General features: G+C 42.2%; 1 protein-coding gene across 1 annotated transcript in view; it reads left to right on the top strand.

Moving 5' to 3' along the window:
* syt16 (synaptotagmin XVI) overlaps window positions 1-8,474 on the top strand; it is a 67,018-nt gene extending 58,544 nt beyond the window's left edge. The window contains exons 4-8 of the mRNA XM_083633446.1: window positions 624-901; window positions 3,210-3,526; window positions 4,894-5,035; window positions 6,951-7,140; window positions 7,867-8,474. Coding sequence (XP_083489572.1) covers window positions 624-901; window positions 3,210-3,526; window positions 4,894-5,035; window positions 6,951-7,140; window positions 7,867-8,273 — 1,334 coding nt within the window. The 3' untranslated portion in view covers window positions 8,274-8,474. The remainder of the gene's footprint in view (window positions 1-623; window positions 902-3,209; window positions 3,527-4,893; window positions 5,036-6,950; window positions 7,141-7,866) is intronic.
* Window positions 8,475-16,159: the final 7,685 nt, after the last annotated feature.

Raw genomic sequence — 16,159 nt, 5'->3', positions numbered from 1 at the left:
CAACCAAAAACAACGAATGACAGCGTTTTCATGTGATGACTGACAGCTAGTTTGAGTGATGTCTGACTAGTCTGCAGGAGGATCGACAACGTTTTTGTGTGAGACGTGAGGCGTGATGCCTGACAGCTAGTTTGAGTGATGTCTGACAACTAGTCTGCAGGAGGATCACAACGTTTTTGTGTGAGACGTGAGGAGTGATGCCTGACAGCTAGTTTGAGTGATAAGTGAGGCAGGAGGAATGACAGCGTTTTCGTGTGAGGACTGAAGGGATCAGTAGTGAGAGAAAAGTAGAGTCTGTACATTGACTAAGGATGTCATAGACACTGACATCATAACTGACATCACAATTGCTCGAGTGACCATCACTGATGACATCATCGAGTGCTCGAGTGACATAATCAGTGACATCATTACTGACAAAAATCATCACAAATCTCACAATGTGGGACCAAAATCGCAGAGAGACAGAAAGACAGACAGACAGACAGAGCCACTTACTCAATTTTATATGATGATGATGATGATGATGATGATGATGTAAATGTAATGTCATCCTTTTTGTGGTGGGAAAACGTATTTCTCTCACTTGTCGTTTATCAAGAAATGTCCCCCCCCTGTTGCAGACATGGATGCTCAGAGCAGACAGGAGGGCTTCCAGGACCCTCTGTCCTATGGGGCTGAAGCAAAAGAGAAGGCCTCCACCGGTGTACCGGAGACGCCCGACGGACCCAAGGGCCCCGGGCAGGGGGGCGAGTCGCTGGGCCCCGGGGCCAGTCCCACCCCCACGCCCAGCCCGAGCCTGCAGGCCGCAGACGGCAGCATGGACATGGAGACAGCCGTGGACCAGCAGGGCTATGACAACAACGAGCCCACAGACAGCTCCTCCACCTGGAGCCCTGAGGTACTGCGGCCTGAAAGCCCAGGCAAACCATGGTTCTAAAATTTGAACGTCCAATTATGAAGTGGTTCTATTTGGAGATACTGCGCCCCCACAGTTACAGATGCAAATTTTAATCAATCCTACACTTTCCTGTTTGTTCGTTCATATATCAGCCTTAGTTTACTGTTTCTGCTTGTGCTCTCTACTTTGCTTACCTTTCTGTTTATAACTGATTCGCTGGGGGGAAAATAGCTCTAGATATCCCCAAATGTGGTCTCCACTTGTTTTAGTTAGAGAATTAGCTAATTGTGCCACTAATCAACACACGCGTCACTTCTTATACGTACTTCACAATAAAAGCACCCTAATGGGTGCTTTTATTGTGAAGTACGTATAAGAAGTGACGCGTGTGTTGATAGGTTGTCAGCTGAAAAGTTTTAATGTGAACGAGCTGTGCAGGAAATGGAGATAAAAGTTCCAGGAAACTTGACAGTGACTTGTGTGTGTGTTTTTCTTTCTTGGAAATTTAAGAGTTCAGTCATCAAGCCTTATTTCCCTACATTGAGTGACGAGCATTAATTAGACAAACTGGACATGCTTATCTCGTGCATCGAAACTGACAATATGTAGGTATTAACAATGATGTGTTTTGATAGCCAGTGTTTATTATGAATGAATTTGGAGTGCCTTGCCCCCGCACTGATCATTTCTCTCCCGCTCTCTCACCCAGCTGTCGCTGGTAGGCTACTGAATGGCTTTGAGTCTTTTCTCTTTTTTTCCAATGAGAAACGATACACCGGGTCATGTTTATAAATTGTTAAATTTATTCATTGTGTTTAATTAGATCTAGCTAGACACAGGTGTAAAATCCTTTGAGACTTGTGGATTAGTGCTATATAAATAAACTTGACTTGTCTTGACTTGACTTGTGTTCTCCAAGATTAGTGTGATGGCTGCAGTTACATCCAGTTGAATTGTGTGTGTGTGTGTGTGTGTGTGTGTGTGTGTGTGTGTGTGTGTGTGTGTGTGTGTGTGTGTGTGTGTGTGTGTGTGTGTGTGTGTGTGTGTGTGTGCGCGCGCGCGACAGAGAGAGATGTAACAACCTCAGTCACCAAATCACACTACGGTCAATACCTCCCACTTGCTTTAACACACGCACGGACACACACACAGATCTATAGACACAGAGGCAGAGGAGAGACACGTTGTCTATTCATGCAGTTATATAATATTACTACACTGCTAGCTACAGTTAGAGCTAGTACTGGTGCTAATGCTGCGTTTGTTTATAACTCGGAGGTCAGAGGTTGCTACTAGGAAAAATCAAATAAAACACCGCGTTAACTGGGAGTTCCTACTCGCAAAATCAGGTATGATTTATCAACCCCTAGTTGCGTGTCATTTGACGTCATTTCAACATGGCCACCCACATCGTACATGGTGAAAAAATAAGATTGCATGAATTTAAAACACTTTCTGGCACATTGTTTACTTTCAACTTATTATGCTTTCATACCAGGCAGCATACCAATACAGTAGTTGGTTAAACCCATAAAATGTCATGTTAATTTTGTTATTAGCTGTTAGCTGTGTAATAGCTGATGCAATTAGCATGCATGGTTTTGTGCCTTGAAGCTCAAATGCACGTAGGTCGGAGATGACGCCACTTGCCACCTCCGACAATAAACGAATGCAGTATAAAATTGAAAAATAAAATATATTAAAAACAATAAACGAATGCAGTATAATAATACTACTACCATGATTATGACTACTACTACTGCAATTACTAATACTGTGTCAGTGCAAATAGTCTACTAAGCTAACACTACTAGTATAGTATCCATAAGTTTCGGCCAGATGGCTGGACATTGAAACATTTCCAGCCGACTACTTTCTTACTGTTTCAAGTCACGTCTCCGTCACTTATGATATCTTGGTCGTTTTTAAATATATATTTTAACCAGATGTAGGATTTTAGTCATTGGATGTCTGGATCTTAAGTTATCAGAGAAACAAGCTAAACTAAGTGTCACAAAATGCTCAAATTATTGTACATTGTGGAAATGTTTGCATTATTGATCGTACCTCGTACAGAGGGCGAAATTATCGTACAAGTAAGATAATTATCGTACACCTGGCAATGCTGCATCGGCCTCTGTTCCAGGCCGTTGTGCGACGCATTCTAGCTAGGGTCACAAAAGGGGGCCTGTTGTTTTATCATATGAAGGAGGTAAGGTATGTGCTTACTTGAAAACTCGCTGCGGCCTACTATGATTAGACAGTGCATCTGTCTCCAACATATGTTCTATTTTTTCCCACTTCTTAGCAAGAGCACCCGCCCCAAGACCCATCTCGACCGGTCAGCTCCTCCCCAAGAGCCCCCATCTCGAAATGCGGTGACCTGGTGCTGTCCCTGGAGTACCGGCCCGACTCGGAGAGGCTCCTGGTCTCTGTGGTGGCAGCCCGAGACATCCCCGACAAGGCCCGCAGCGGGATGGACTCCTGGCAGGTGCACATGGTCCTGCTGCCCTCCAAGAAGCAGCGCCACAAGACATCGGTCCAGAAAGGCTCGCTGCCGCACTTCAACCAGACCTTCTGCTTCTCGCGCCTGGAGCCCTCCGACCTGCCGCTGTCGGCCGTCAGGTACAGATGCACCCATCCACTTTTTTCAGTTCTGACTGATTCCGATTCCTGAATTTGGATATATACCGATACCGATACTGATCCCGATACCAGAGCTTGGCAATTCTCCCTAGGAGCTGCAGCCTCCACATTTACATAGTAGATGGCTCCTACTGTGACATCATTTAGTATTGATTAGGTAATCAATTATCTCACAGCATTAGTTACCTACTTCATATTCACAATATTAAATTAAACAATTAACACTTTGAGTGCCACGGCCCTTGGGCAAAAGGTGCTGTACTGTGCCACATAGGCCGCAATGCATTTTAAAACAGTCATATAATTTCTTTAATAATTACTATGTAAACACTGAACACGCACAAATAACGATGAGACTCTCTTCTATCACCTGCAAAAAAAAGTTTATTGATCCCATTTTACGTTCTTTAGTTATGAGCCGGAGAAGATAGCTTGATTAGACCAAAAACAGCCCTTTTTTTCTACGAGCTGAGATAATGACCCTTTTGTGAAAGGAAGCATTTCAAGCACATCATTGACTCATTGCTAATATTTTCTGATGTAATGCTGCAGCTGCCTGGGTCTGTTGTATGCTGTAGTGTCCTGCGTGCCCCACCTCCCCCCCCCCCCCCCCCCCCCGTTGTGGGAGGAGTGTCTCTCTGCTCTGCTCGGCTCTGCTGTTTGCTCTGCGTGTGCTCAGCACTGAAAAAGTCCGCTAGATCCAGCTTTTTTACAGCCGCGTGTACCAGCTCCCATGCTTCCAGTTGAGAATAATAACAAATCCACCGCTGATCATGCGAATTGGGCTGTTGCAGCGGACACGAGATGCTAAATTGTGACAGCAGATTGGCTGCTGCAGGGGCACAGCTACGTTATGCTTCAATGAAGCAGCTGCATACGGACGGATGCGATGCGATTTCCTTTTCCACAATGACTTCTTCTGTGTGTTTAACTATACTTTCTCTCATCTGGAGTGCGCTGTCGCCACCTAAGGGTTCTGTAAAATAGGTTAGACACATTCAATAGCTCTCATATTGTAAGAGGCGATGTAAGAAGCTGAGATCGACACCCCCCCCGTCAAAAAAACAATTTCGAGTTATTGACGCCATTTGGCGTCGCTGGCACTCTACGGTAAATTTCTAATGACGCCATATGGCGTCGCTGGCACTCAATGTGTTAATAAACGTCATTAGATATTTCCAAATCAATTGATCCACTCAAAATTATTTAAGTAACATTTCAACAAACGGACGATTAATGACCCCTGCCACTTTACCACATTTGGTCCAATATCCGATATGTGAATTACATCGGTATTGGCACCCGATACAGATATCCCGATACCGATATCCCGTCTGTACCATCAGGTTCCGACTGTACGCGCAGGGTGGGGGCAGGATGTCCCGTGAGCACATGATGGGGGAGAAGGTGCTGCGGCTGGGTGGGCTTGACCCGGACGGGGGCACCATGGAGACCACACTGGTTCTGGAGCCGCGGAGTAACCTGAAGGTGAGAGAGCTTGTTGCAACAAGACGAGGTCAAAACCTAAGTCTATGGCCGGACTGTGTCTATCGTTTTTTCCAACCCCGTTTAGATGAAACCACGCCTACTTCCGTATGATGAAATCCTCGGATTTCAAACTGGAAAAACATGGAGGCTCGTTTTGAAACGTTCTCTTATACTAGGAAAATGGTTCACCGAAATGTGTTTCTGAAAACATTTCAGTCGAGAATCCATGCAGTGCTGAATCTGTCTTCATTTTACATCGTCAATGGTTAGTTTAAAAGTTTGTCTATGAGTTTCGGGATTTTCCAGAGGCGGCAAGTCACACTAATACAAGTGAGAAATTGAATTGAAATCAGTGATTAACTATTACTGAGCCAGAGAGACATACTATTACAGACTGAAATTATTACTATTAAACTACATAGAAAACATGGAAATTGGCGGGCCACCTCTGGATTTCATTAAAGTGAAAGATGTTTATAGGGATGGCCCCAGACAATAGACTGGTAGTGGTAGTGTTTATGAGAATGTTAAGTGGCTCTTAAACGTGCTGCATTATAACTTCAATACATCATTACGGTTACCACTTTCATTTTGAGACATTCAGATAATTGCTGTAAATATACAAGAACATCGCTGAGAAGAATAGCAGCTTCTAAACTGAATTTTTCATTAGTCCGATTTCGGCGGAAAATCTGCTGGATTGTTAAAATACTTTTTTTTACTGTATGAAGTGATGAACCAAAGAACAAGCACAGATCCTGTACATGCCACGGGCCCACCGTGCAGCCATGGTGCAGCCACAGACTACTAGTCAATGCCGCCCTCTAGAGGCCACCAGTAACCATCCCCAAGTATCCGTCCAAGTATCCGTTCTACCGTTTCACCTGACATTGCCGTGTGTTGCCACGCCACAAGTTATGCTGGCACCGTGGAAAAATATCTTTTCAATTATTGAAAAAAGTGTTTTGAAATTATTATTCTTTTTCAGGTAACCTAATCATAAATATATCCATTAATGTGATTTTACGTTTGTTTACGAGTTTTTGAAGGTTTAAGAATGAATATCTGCAGAATAGTGTGCCAAAGTCACGCCCTCTTCCGTGTTCTGCATACGAACCAAGGGATTTCATCTGCCATTCATCTTCCATCGACATTTCGTAAAATGCTTATAAAATAGTTTTACTTGGTCAAACCAAGTGATTCAACTATATTTTGAATCAGGAGAGAGCATATACGAGGGATCAGCCGAGCAGCATTTTGGTAAACAATGGAACCCTATGGAGCCTGAGTTTGAGCATCTGACTCTAGCCGGATGACCATGTCTACAATTTAAAAATTGTGACAGTTCACACAACTTTAACACGACATGCATACATATACATCAAACTCTTGAGCTAATTCTGCTCTCACTCAGAATGCCAAAATATAAGCAATGTGATGTATACTTTTTGAGATATTAATGTTTGTTTGGCACAACTCATACTAGTTAACTGCCACGGGGTTACGCATTTTTGGGTGGCAGTGACGTCACGCTGATAGGTCCTATAATAAGTAGACTGTAGTAGTTGGAATAGAAAAGTGAAAAGTGATTTCTCACAAAGTACAAAAGGTATCAAAAAGCTGTTTAAAGTTAGAATGGAGTGTCTAGCTTAAAGTATGAAAGAGAATAGGCAAAAATAATATTTTTTTGGTAGGAAATTAAGGTTATTTTCAAAACTTTCACTTCATGCAATTCCTTGGGAGTTTTTTTCTTCTCTCATTCAGAACATTGAGCACGCAAAATCCATTGAGTTTATTTTTGTTGCAATTTGTGTGAGGAAAATGCCTGGACTGGAATGTGGGTAAAACAGTGGTGATGATCTGCAACAGTGGAAGATGCTCTGACTGGAGAGGTCTTTTTTACGTGTCTTCTCAGAGTGTGGACTCCCAGCTGAGCCTGTCTGCCGTGTCCCAGAGCGACAGTGCCTCGTCCACCCAGTCGCTGACGCACGGAGGCGTCCCCGAGCTGCTGCTGGGCCTGTCCTACAACGCCACCACAGGACGCATGTCAGTGGAGCTTGTTAAGGGCAGCCACTTCCGCAACCTGGCCGTCAACAGACCACCAGGTCGGCATTTTGCATCCATTACCTTAGGATTGTCACGATACTAGAATTTCTCAGTTCCAGAGATGGGAAGTAACTAAGTGCAATACTTCATTACTGTACTTACGTACGATTTTCATGTCTCTGTACTTTAGTGAGTAGTTATTTTTGTGACACCTTTTTACTTTTACTCCCTACATTTTAACACAAATATCTGTACTTTCTACTCCTTACATTTTCAAAAACAGGCTAGTTACTTTAGTTTTAATGCATAGTCTGCTTTATCATATATTTTAAATGGGACCATAATTTACTACATGAACATCATGCTGTATTGAACACTTGAAACTAGCGATTGAAACCATAAACCCATTAGGAAAGTGTTTACTGAGGTCATCAAGTGAGAAGTAGGGTAAATTCCCCATTGACATCTATACAATCAGACTTATTTTTGCAGCCATAGACTATAAACGGGTGAGTCCTCAAAAGACTTGAGACTCGACTTGGACTCGAGATTTGGGACTCTTGAACAACCTGTATTTTTTGGTACAATAACATTAAGGAAATGTCTACTAATAATGTCAACTACTGCTGATGCTGTATGCTAATAGATAAAAGAGTGATGAATACATTCTTTGAATTCCTTAAATATATCTATGCAGTGTTCTAAGCAGACCGGATGGCATGTAGCAGAGCAGATGATAGAAAGGTCATCCATAAGAGACTTGAGGCTTGATTTGGTCTTGTGAGTTGTGAACAAAGACTTGAAACCTGACTTGGACTTGCAGAGAATGACTCATGAGCATCTCCGTAACACATTCCCCTCTCCTCTCCCGTACCCAGACACGTACGGCCGGCTGACACTGCTGAACTCGGTGGGGCAGGAGATGTCACGGTGCAAGACGTCGGTGCGGCGTGGACAGCCCAACCCCGTCTACAAAGAGACCTTCGTGTTTCAGGTGGCGCTGTTCCAGCTGTCGGATGTCACGCTCATGGTGTCCGTGTACAACAGGCGCAGCATGCAGCGCAAGGAGATGGTGGGCTGGGTGTCTCTGGGCCAGAACAGCAGCGGAGAGGAGGAGCAGCTCCACTGGCAGGACATGAAGGAGAGCCGAGGACAGCAGGTCTGCCGCTGGCATGTCCTGCTGGAGGCGTAGCGCCGCCCTGCTGGACAGCACACTTCATTCCAATAGGCATTTTTCGCAGCAGCAATTTTGTGTCTAAAAGGCAGGGTGAACACAGGTGCAACCAAAACATCAATGAGGGTCGAAGCACTGGAACAACTAAAATTTGGATTGGAAGTTGTAAACCCTAATTAATGTTTTGGTTGCACCTGTGTTTACCCTGCCGTGAAAAAGGTCAATAGAGAGGCAAAATCACGCCCTCTTCCGGTTTAGGCATATGAAACCAAGGGATTTAATCTGCCCATTCTTTTTTTCGTAAACATTTTGTAAAATGCTTATGAAAATAGTTTTACTTGGGGACCGTTCGTTATTTAGAAGGGGGGGTCACTTGAGGGATTTGTAGCGCTCTGAAATAAAAAGCTGTGACCCTTCTCTGATCGAAATATATTTTTCCTTGAACTTCCACAAGTGAAAAAAAATATGATTGACCCTCGCTCAACAAAATGTTATACTATTTTCACTTGTGAAACAAAATTTCAATGTCAATATAAATCACAAGATACAAGATGTTTATTGTCACATGGATGTACAAGTACACACGGTGAAATGCTTCAGCTGTGTTATGTTCCGTTACAAGTCATCATCATCATAGGCAGCGCGAGGGCATCACGCATGGGAGAAAAGCACATAAACAGCTCAACTTGCACTATGAGATAAGAAAGGCCAGTTCTGGTCATGAAATAAAATATTTAATTATGATGCATACTATGCTCAAAATTATTATAATTATCGCTGGTATGGCCAAATTGAGATAGCGTAAATTTTCCATTCCTTCTTCACAAAGAAGCAATGCTCACCTCTATTCGGTCAAGGCAGCCGTGCAGCTCTCCATGCACTACGCATTCCACAACAAACAACATCGCCAGCTCAGATTTTTAATTTGTTTTGTTTTCTCCAGATAGTCACGTATTCTGGTTTACAACACGCTTTTATTAAACTTGGCCCAGTTGTTGTTGTGGCATTGTTATTGGCGACTTGTTATTGAATTACTCTTTTTTGGAGCCAGCCTCAAGTGGCCATTTGAGGAACTACATCTTTCAGTATCACTTCCTCTGCCAAAGCCCGAGCTAGCACACTGACCATAACGCACTCACTGAACCCTCTTCCGCAGCTTCCACCAACCATCAGACTGACGATATGGAGGACACGTGACAATCGAACGTTTACTAGCTGTGCGTTATGTCAGGAGCACTTCTCTCTTCTCCAGGGAGAACATTGTGAAGTATTGTGGCATAAATGATTCAGGTGAAGCACTCGGCACTGAAAATCTAAAACAAGGTATTTTTCATTCAGAGATGAATGATGTACTGAAGGGCACAGTTGAATAGACTGATACTTTCTCTGTTAAATGCAGGAACCTTGAGAAGCAGAGCTAGAACCACTGTATCCTGTTTATACCACAGATATGTGATGACTACAAGTTCAGGTTTATATGAAGTATGGGTGAAGAATAGGAGTGCTGATTGGCAAAACAAACTTTTCTCATTGTATAAAACCTGTAAGTTTGTGAGGTAGAAATAATCTTAGCTGCCTTGTTTGCATGTTTGACACAAGCCAGCTGCCCAACTTTGTGTCCTATAGTAACACTGGTCATATCGTAGCTAAAAAATAAAAATAAAAACTGCCTAAACTGCATTAGTTTGTGTCTATTTTATTCCAATTTGTGTGTTGAGGGTTAATACATTATGCCATGTAATGTAATTAACCCTCAACACATAAATTGGAATAAAATAGATCCGGCTCCCTTAGGTCACCCACAGTGGTGCTCTTTAGGCTTCCTGAATGTTTCATCCCAATCGCACGTAAAATGGCATTGCTGCAGCCGAACAAAATTCTGCTCACACACAGACACTTCAGTAGGATAGGATGTTTCTCATTTAGTTTGACAGTACTGCTGCAGTTCTGCTGCAGCAGTAAAAGTGGAGGCTTATGTTATTTAGCCCCCCCATCCCCCGCCGCACTAAAATGAGTAACATCTGTAGGACCGGAAGTGTTGCGTGTAGAGCCTACAGCCTACCCTAATGTATTCCGCCTCTAAAGCAATTTTGTCATGTCTGGACAAAATGATTGCTGCTACAGAAGTGGACTTGACCTTATAGATTTTTGTTGTTGATATATGACCCTAGTGTTGCCCTGTGATGTCGACACACAAAGTAGGTAGGCTTAGGGCCAGTAACGACCTGCGGAATGATTTGAAATCAGCACTCCTATTCAACAACAATCCATGTGAGTCCAAATAGTGACATCGACTATAAATTTTACTGCACAGATTGTGATATATTTTATGCATGTTGCTGTACATAATCTATAATATTAATTATATATTTTTTAAAATAATAAATGCTCAGTGTTTCTTATTAAGCCTAGGTATTTCCACAGCTGCATGCTCAATCCCAGCTCCCAGGTTGTATTACAGACGTAAAACAATCAGACTGTGCTACAGATGTAATAGCCTATACCATTGTCCTAATCTGATGAAGTGCCTGTGATGTTTGCCTCTATGGGAGATTAGCTGTATCTACCGTAATAATGAGATTACCCAAATTTGCATGTAGGATTGTATGCATGGGAGATTTATTAGGCGTAATCCCCACAGTCAGCCTTCCAAATGTCAAGGCCTGGCCCAGGGCTGTAGTCAAGACCGCCATAGTAGACTTGGTCTAGTCAAGTTCGTGTCCACACCATGTCCAAGAGAAGTCGAAACCAAGTCAATACCAGACAAAATCTAAAACTATTCAAGGCCAAGACTGAGACCATAATAGGTGGGAAAGCTTCTACATGTCTTAAAAACAAAGAAAATGTCAATATGTGTGGAAAAAATACTTTTTTCATAAATAAATAAAAAACAAGATGAATTTAAATTCAGGGAGATAAATCCAAGACGCTAGGGACACGGAACGCAGGCTGCAGAGCTGCAGCCCTGGTCTGGGACCACGGCACACAGAAAGCACTTTTTGTACCAAGTTTTGTCCTTGCCAATAAAACACAGATCCCTGTTGTGCTGACGTCTGGCTCCATGTGTTTTCTCGGGTCCTTCCTTCCTGAGCTGCGAGCTGTCTTCATTCTGACAATGTCACCCTAGTCCACAACTACCACTCCAACAACAATGCAGTCTATCCCCAGGTTGATCCCCTGTGGGAGAGAGATTTTCAGTTTTAATTCCTTGGCAAAAAATGCTCCAAGAAAATCACACAGAGTGGATTAGTAAGTAAGTAAAGCTTTATTTATATAGCACTTTTCAAAACAAATTACAAAGTACTTTACAAAAGATAAAACAAGAGGAATTAAAACATGCAGAAATTATACAGTAAAAATTGCAATCACAATACAACAAATAAATACATAATAGAAATTAATTAATTATAAACGCAATTCTAAAAATGTGTTTTTAAGAGTTTTAAAGGAAGAAACAGCGCTAGCCTGTCTGATCTTCTCCGGCAGGTTGTTCCAGAGTTGTGGGGCTGTGATGCTAAAGGCTCGGTCATCTCTGGTTTTTAGCCTTTACCTAGGGACTAGGAGCAGACCTCTGCCAGAGGACTGCAATAGGCTCGTAGGTGATTAATAGATCGGAGATATAATACTCTGGTGCCAACCCCAGGCGTGCTTTAAATGTGATCAATACATTTTATAAATCAATTCTAAAACGTACTGGTAACCAGTGAATATAAACTAAAACAGGTGTTATGTGGACTCTTCTGTTGGATTTTGTAAATAATCTTGCTGCAGCAAGATTAGGGGAAGTATCTTGTGGTTAAGTGTTTGGGATGAGTTTACCCTAATCTTTGATGGCAGATGCTTGGTTTTGGTTAAAATTTTATTTGAAAAGATTTGGATAGGGTATTGATATTTGGCCACAGTCGCTTCTGCCCTACAGGGTATCAGTAGGCCTACATTTTCCTTAAGGGACTACAAGAGTTGAAATGTACCTTTTCCTACTTTACTTTGGACATCAGACTTTCTATGTGACTGTGATGTGCATGTATAGTACCAGTACTGTATATGGCCATGCCTGCTAAGTGTTTTTAGTCTGACTGATGGAAAAAAATCCCTATGATATTTACAGTAGAGTGCCTGTGGTGTTCAGTGAGTAGTTTACTGTAAAGTGAACTTAGTGAACTTTATCCTATTACCTCGTATAGAATCATTATAATATTTGAATCATTTCCCTATACTGTAGGTCCTCAGTGTTCTAGTGAGTTTATAGTGACATATTGTGATCACCATCTGTTCTCTTTTTAGCTTGTTCTTCATTGCTTTATTCATTTTATTAGATTGATTTTTGCTCTTAGTTGCACTGTAAACTATGTTTTATGCTTCACAAATAAAGTTTATTAGCCCATGATTAGTAAGGATGTAACTGGATGAATCAACAATCACTGATCCAGTGATATTCTCACTATCCCACCACAACATACATCTTAATTTTTAATTCAACAGTGCAAATGTACAAACTATAGATGTCAATATAACAAAAATGAACATATCACTATATTAAGATTACATAGAACATAACATTGCTCATTGGATTGGTGATCCTGTTTTAACATTCAATTAATTTTATTATTTTAAACAAACCTCAGCAAAGCAAAGAATACTTACTAATTGTGTGTGTTTGTAGAATTTGCCCAATTAACATAATGATCAGAACAGATTCAAAAGATATGCTTCCTTGCTTTTCAATCTGCTGTTTTATCCAAATCTGAATGAGCATAATGAGAGAGAGGACGAGTGATGCTGCCAGAGCATCATCATCGTTTAGTGAGTCTCCTAGCAACAAGAAACATCTGCCTCCGGGAGGACCAATGAGGATGCACGGGGAGCGGTGTGTTTGTTTCTTGTTGCTCTGAACGCAATATTTTAAGAGCCTGTCTGCCTGGGAGAGAGACAAGCAGCCCTTCTCACACCCCGCTGCTGGATGCTGCTGTTGGAGCTGTTATCACCGGTAAATGGGTCCAGACGGTCCTGTTCTCACCAGTAAATTGGTCTGTTATAACCGGTAAATGGGTCCAGACGGTTGATGTGGCGCCGAGGAGCGGACACACATCACCGAGAGGAAGGCATCCACAGGCGGCGTGCAGGAGAGGATTTAGCCGGTGTGTATAGCGACCTGCTGGACAGCCTTATCCACAGGTACGGTTAAGAAAGCCTTCAAAAGATTTGTATACCGGATTTACAAAGGGCAGTTGCTTGTTGCACGTTTAGTTTTAGCTATTAAAATATTTGCTGGAATGGAAATATATTTGTGTTGCTGACACACACAGAGAAAGAGAGAGAGATGGGTGATATCGATAAAATCAATGCTTTCACAAAATATTTAGGCTACACAATGAGATAATGCAGCCAGGAAAAGACACGTATTAGGATACAGTACAATATCCAAAATCTAAGATGATATCTATAGTCTTATAATATTGATATATTGCCCAGACCTACACACACACACATACACACACACACACACACACACACACACACACACGCTTCCCACGCACCTCTTCTGTGCTCATATCCAATAGCAGCCTAGCTGTCACAGATGAGTCACCGAGGCTTCAGGGAGCCTGTTGTCAACATGTGGGCTGATAACACTTCCCACTCGGTGTGTGTGTGTGTGTGTGTGTGTGTGTGTGTGTGTGTGTGTGTGTGTGTGTGTGTGTGTGTGTGTGTGTGCGTGCGTGCGTGCGTGCGTGTGTGTCTGCATGTGTATGATTGATTTATGGCATATTTAATATGCTGTTCTCTCTCTCCCTAATTAGAATTTAAAGATGTTTATTGGCAGGACAAGAGAATTTGTGCTGCCAAAGCATTTTCAAGAATATGATAACCAACAAAAATCAAGCTTATAGGCACATTAATAGATCAAATCAGAATATTGTAACAGGGGATACTGTACAGCAGCAATATAATTCATTTAGAAATGTATATAATAAAATAATTAATTTAGAAATGTATAGAATAAAATAATGATCAGAGATACCTGTGTTTTTGCAGGCAGCAGCAGCCTCTGAGGCGGTGAGATGCTGATACATGTCTTGCCAATATTTTTAGACTTAAGCTGCTGATAGCCAATATGTTGTAGCAGGTATTTTTTTTATTAAAATGTTATCTTTATCTATTAAATGACAAGTATTTGATGTTTACAAAAACACATACTTGAACAATTAAAATACTAAATAAATGAATAAAACAAACTAGGAAAATCTAATTTCAGATCAGGCTTTCCTGGAGCTGTTTTCAGGGAGGAGCCTCCACCACATCAGATATGTGAAGTATACTGTATATCGGTCTACCCACCACCCCCTCCACCCCCCAATTCACTGAATTAAATTAACCTTTCTGAAATGACAATCCAATAGACTACTTGCACAACTCTACTACTTCCTGAAATGAGTAGGGCATCTTGGTTTCCTGTCCTTACACTATTGGATGAACTGATTAATGTCAGGTGTGCCTGATCACTGTTGTTGTGACTGCAGCAATCAGGCACACCTGACATTAATCAGTTCATCCAATAGTGTAGGACAGGAAACCGAGATGCCCTACTCATTTCAGGAAGTAGTGGAGTTGTGCAAGTAGTCTATTAATCAGTTGTATTGGGATTGACTTTATAGTAGGTTTTGGTATTTGTGACAGGATGCTGAAGTTGGTTTTTCTCTCAGTTTTCCTCCTTCTCACTGATCTCTCTCTCTCTGCTCTCCCTGTAGGAGCTGAGGGCCATGTGGAGGCTGAGTGATTGAACCTCTGGTCAGAGAGCTCAGCACTGGCTGCAGGCTGGCAGCATCAGGTAATGTAGCAGAGACAATGATCTACTGCCATCAACCCATTGACTTCCAGCACTGCAATCATCCCGCTCTTACTCAACTTCTCAAATACTTGGTCACGTCCCTTGGCGTCACTTTTTAACGTACTGGGTACCCATTTTTCCTCACTTTTCAATGTGCAGGGTGGTCCAATAGACTTCTATAGAACTCCCACAACATGCAGGGTAGTCCAATAGACTTCTATAGAACTCCCACAACATGCAGGGTAGTCCAATGGACTTCTATAGAACTCGCACAATGTACAGGGTAGTCCATTTGACTTCTAGAGAACTCCCACAACATGCGGGGTAGTCCAATAGACTTCTAGCCTATAGAACTCCCACAATGTGCAGGGTACAGTAGTCCAATGGACTTCTATAGAACTCCCACAACATCCAGGGTAGTCCAATAGACTTCTATAGAACTCCCACAGCATGCAGGGTAGTCCAATGGACTTCTATAGAACTCCCACAATGTGCAGGGTAGTCCACTTCTATAGAACTCCCACAACATCCAGGGTAGTCCACTTCTATAGAACTCCCACAATGTGCAGGGTAGTCCAATAGACTTCTAGAGAACTCCCACAACATGCAGGGTAGTCCAATAGACTTATAACCTATAGAACTCCCACAACGTGCAGGGTAGTCCAATAGACTTCTATAAATAGATAAATGATTAACAGCTGTATGCCCTAGGGCTTGCCGATAATTCAGTACTATAGTTTCTCATCTTTAAGTGGTATCATATCGTGATGATATGATAATTGCCAGGTAATTATAATATGATAATTGGATTACTAACGTGACTTTGCTTACATGAACCATATTGTGATATGCATTGGTATTGAGAATGACCCCTGTGATTATCGTGATGTTGATTTCAACCGTATTGCCCAGCCCCAGTATACCCTGTTTGTTCTGCTCTCTCTTTTCCCCCTCCCTCCCCTGCTCTCCCCCTTTTCTCCCCTCCCCCCCCTCTCCCTCACCCTCTCTAATATAAGAATGTTCAATCCTGTTTATTGATAGTGCTTAGCTAGACTTAGCTAGACATAATCTCTGTAAA

The sequence above is a fragment of the Poromitra crassiceps genome (assembly GCF_964638095.1).
Source record: "Poromitra crassiceps genome assembly, chromosome: 3".
NCBI classification, from domain to species: domain Eukaryota; kingdom Metazoa; phylum Chordata; class Actinopteri; order Beryciformes; family Melamphaidae; genus Poromitra; species Poromitra crassiceps.
Note: the sequence above shows the minus strand (reverse complement) of the source record. Positions and strands in the feature narration are given on the sequence as shown.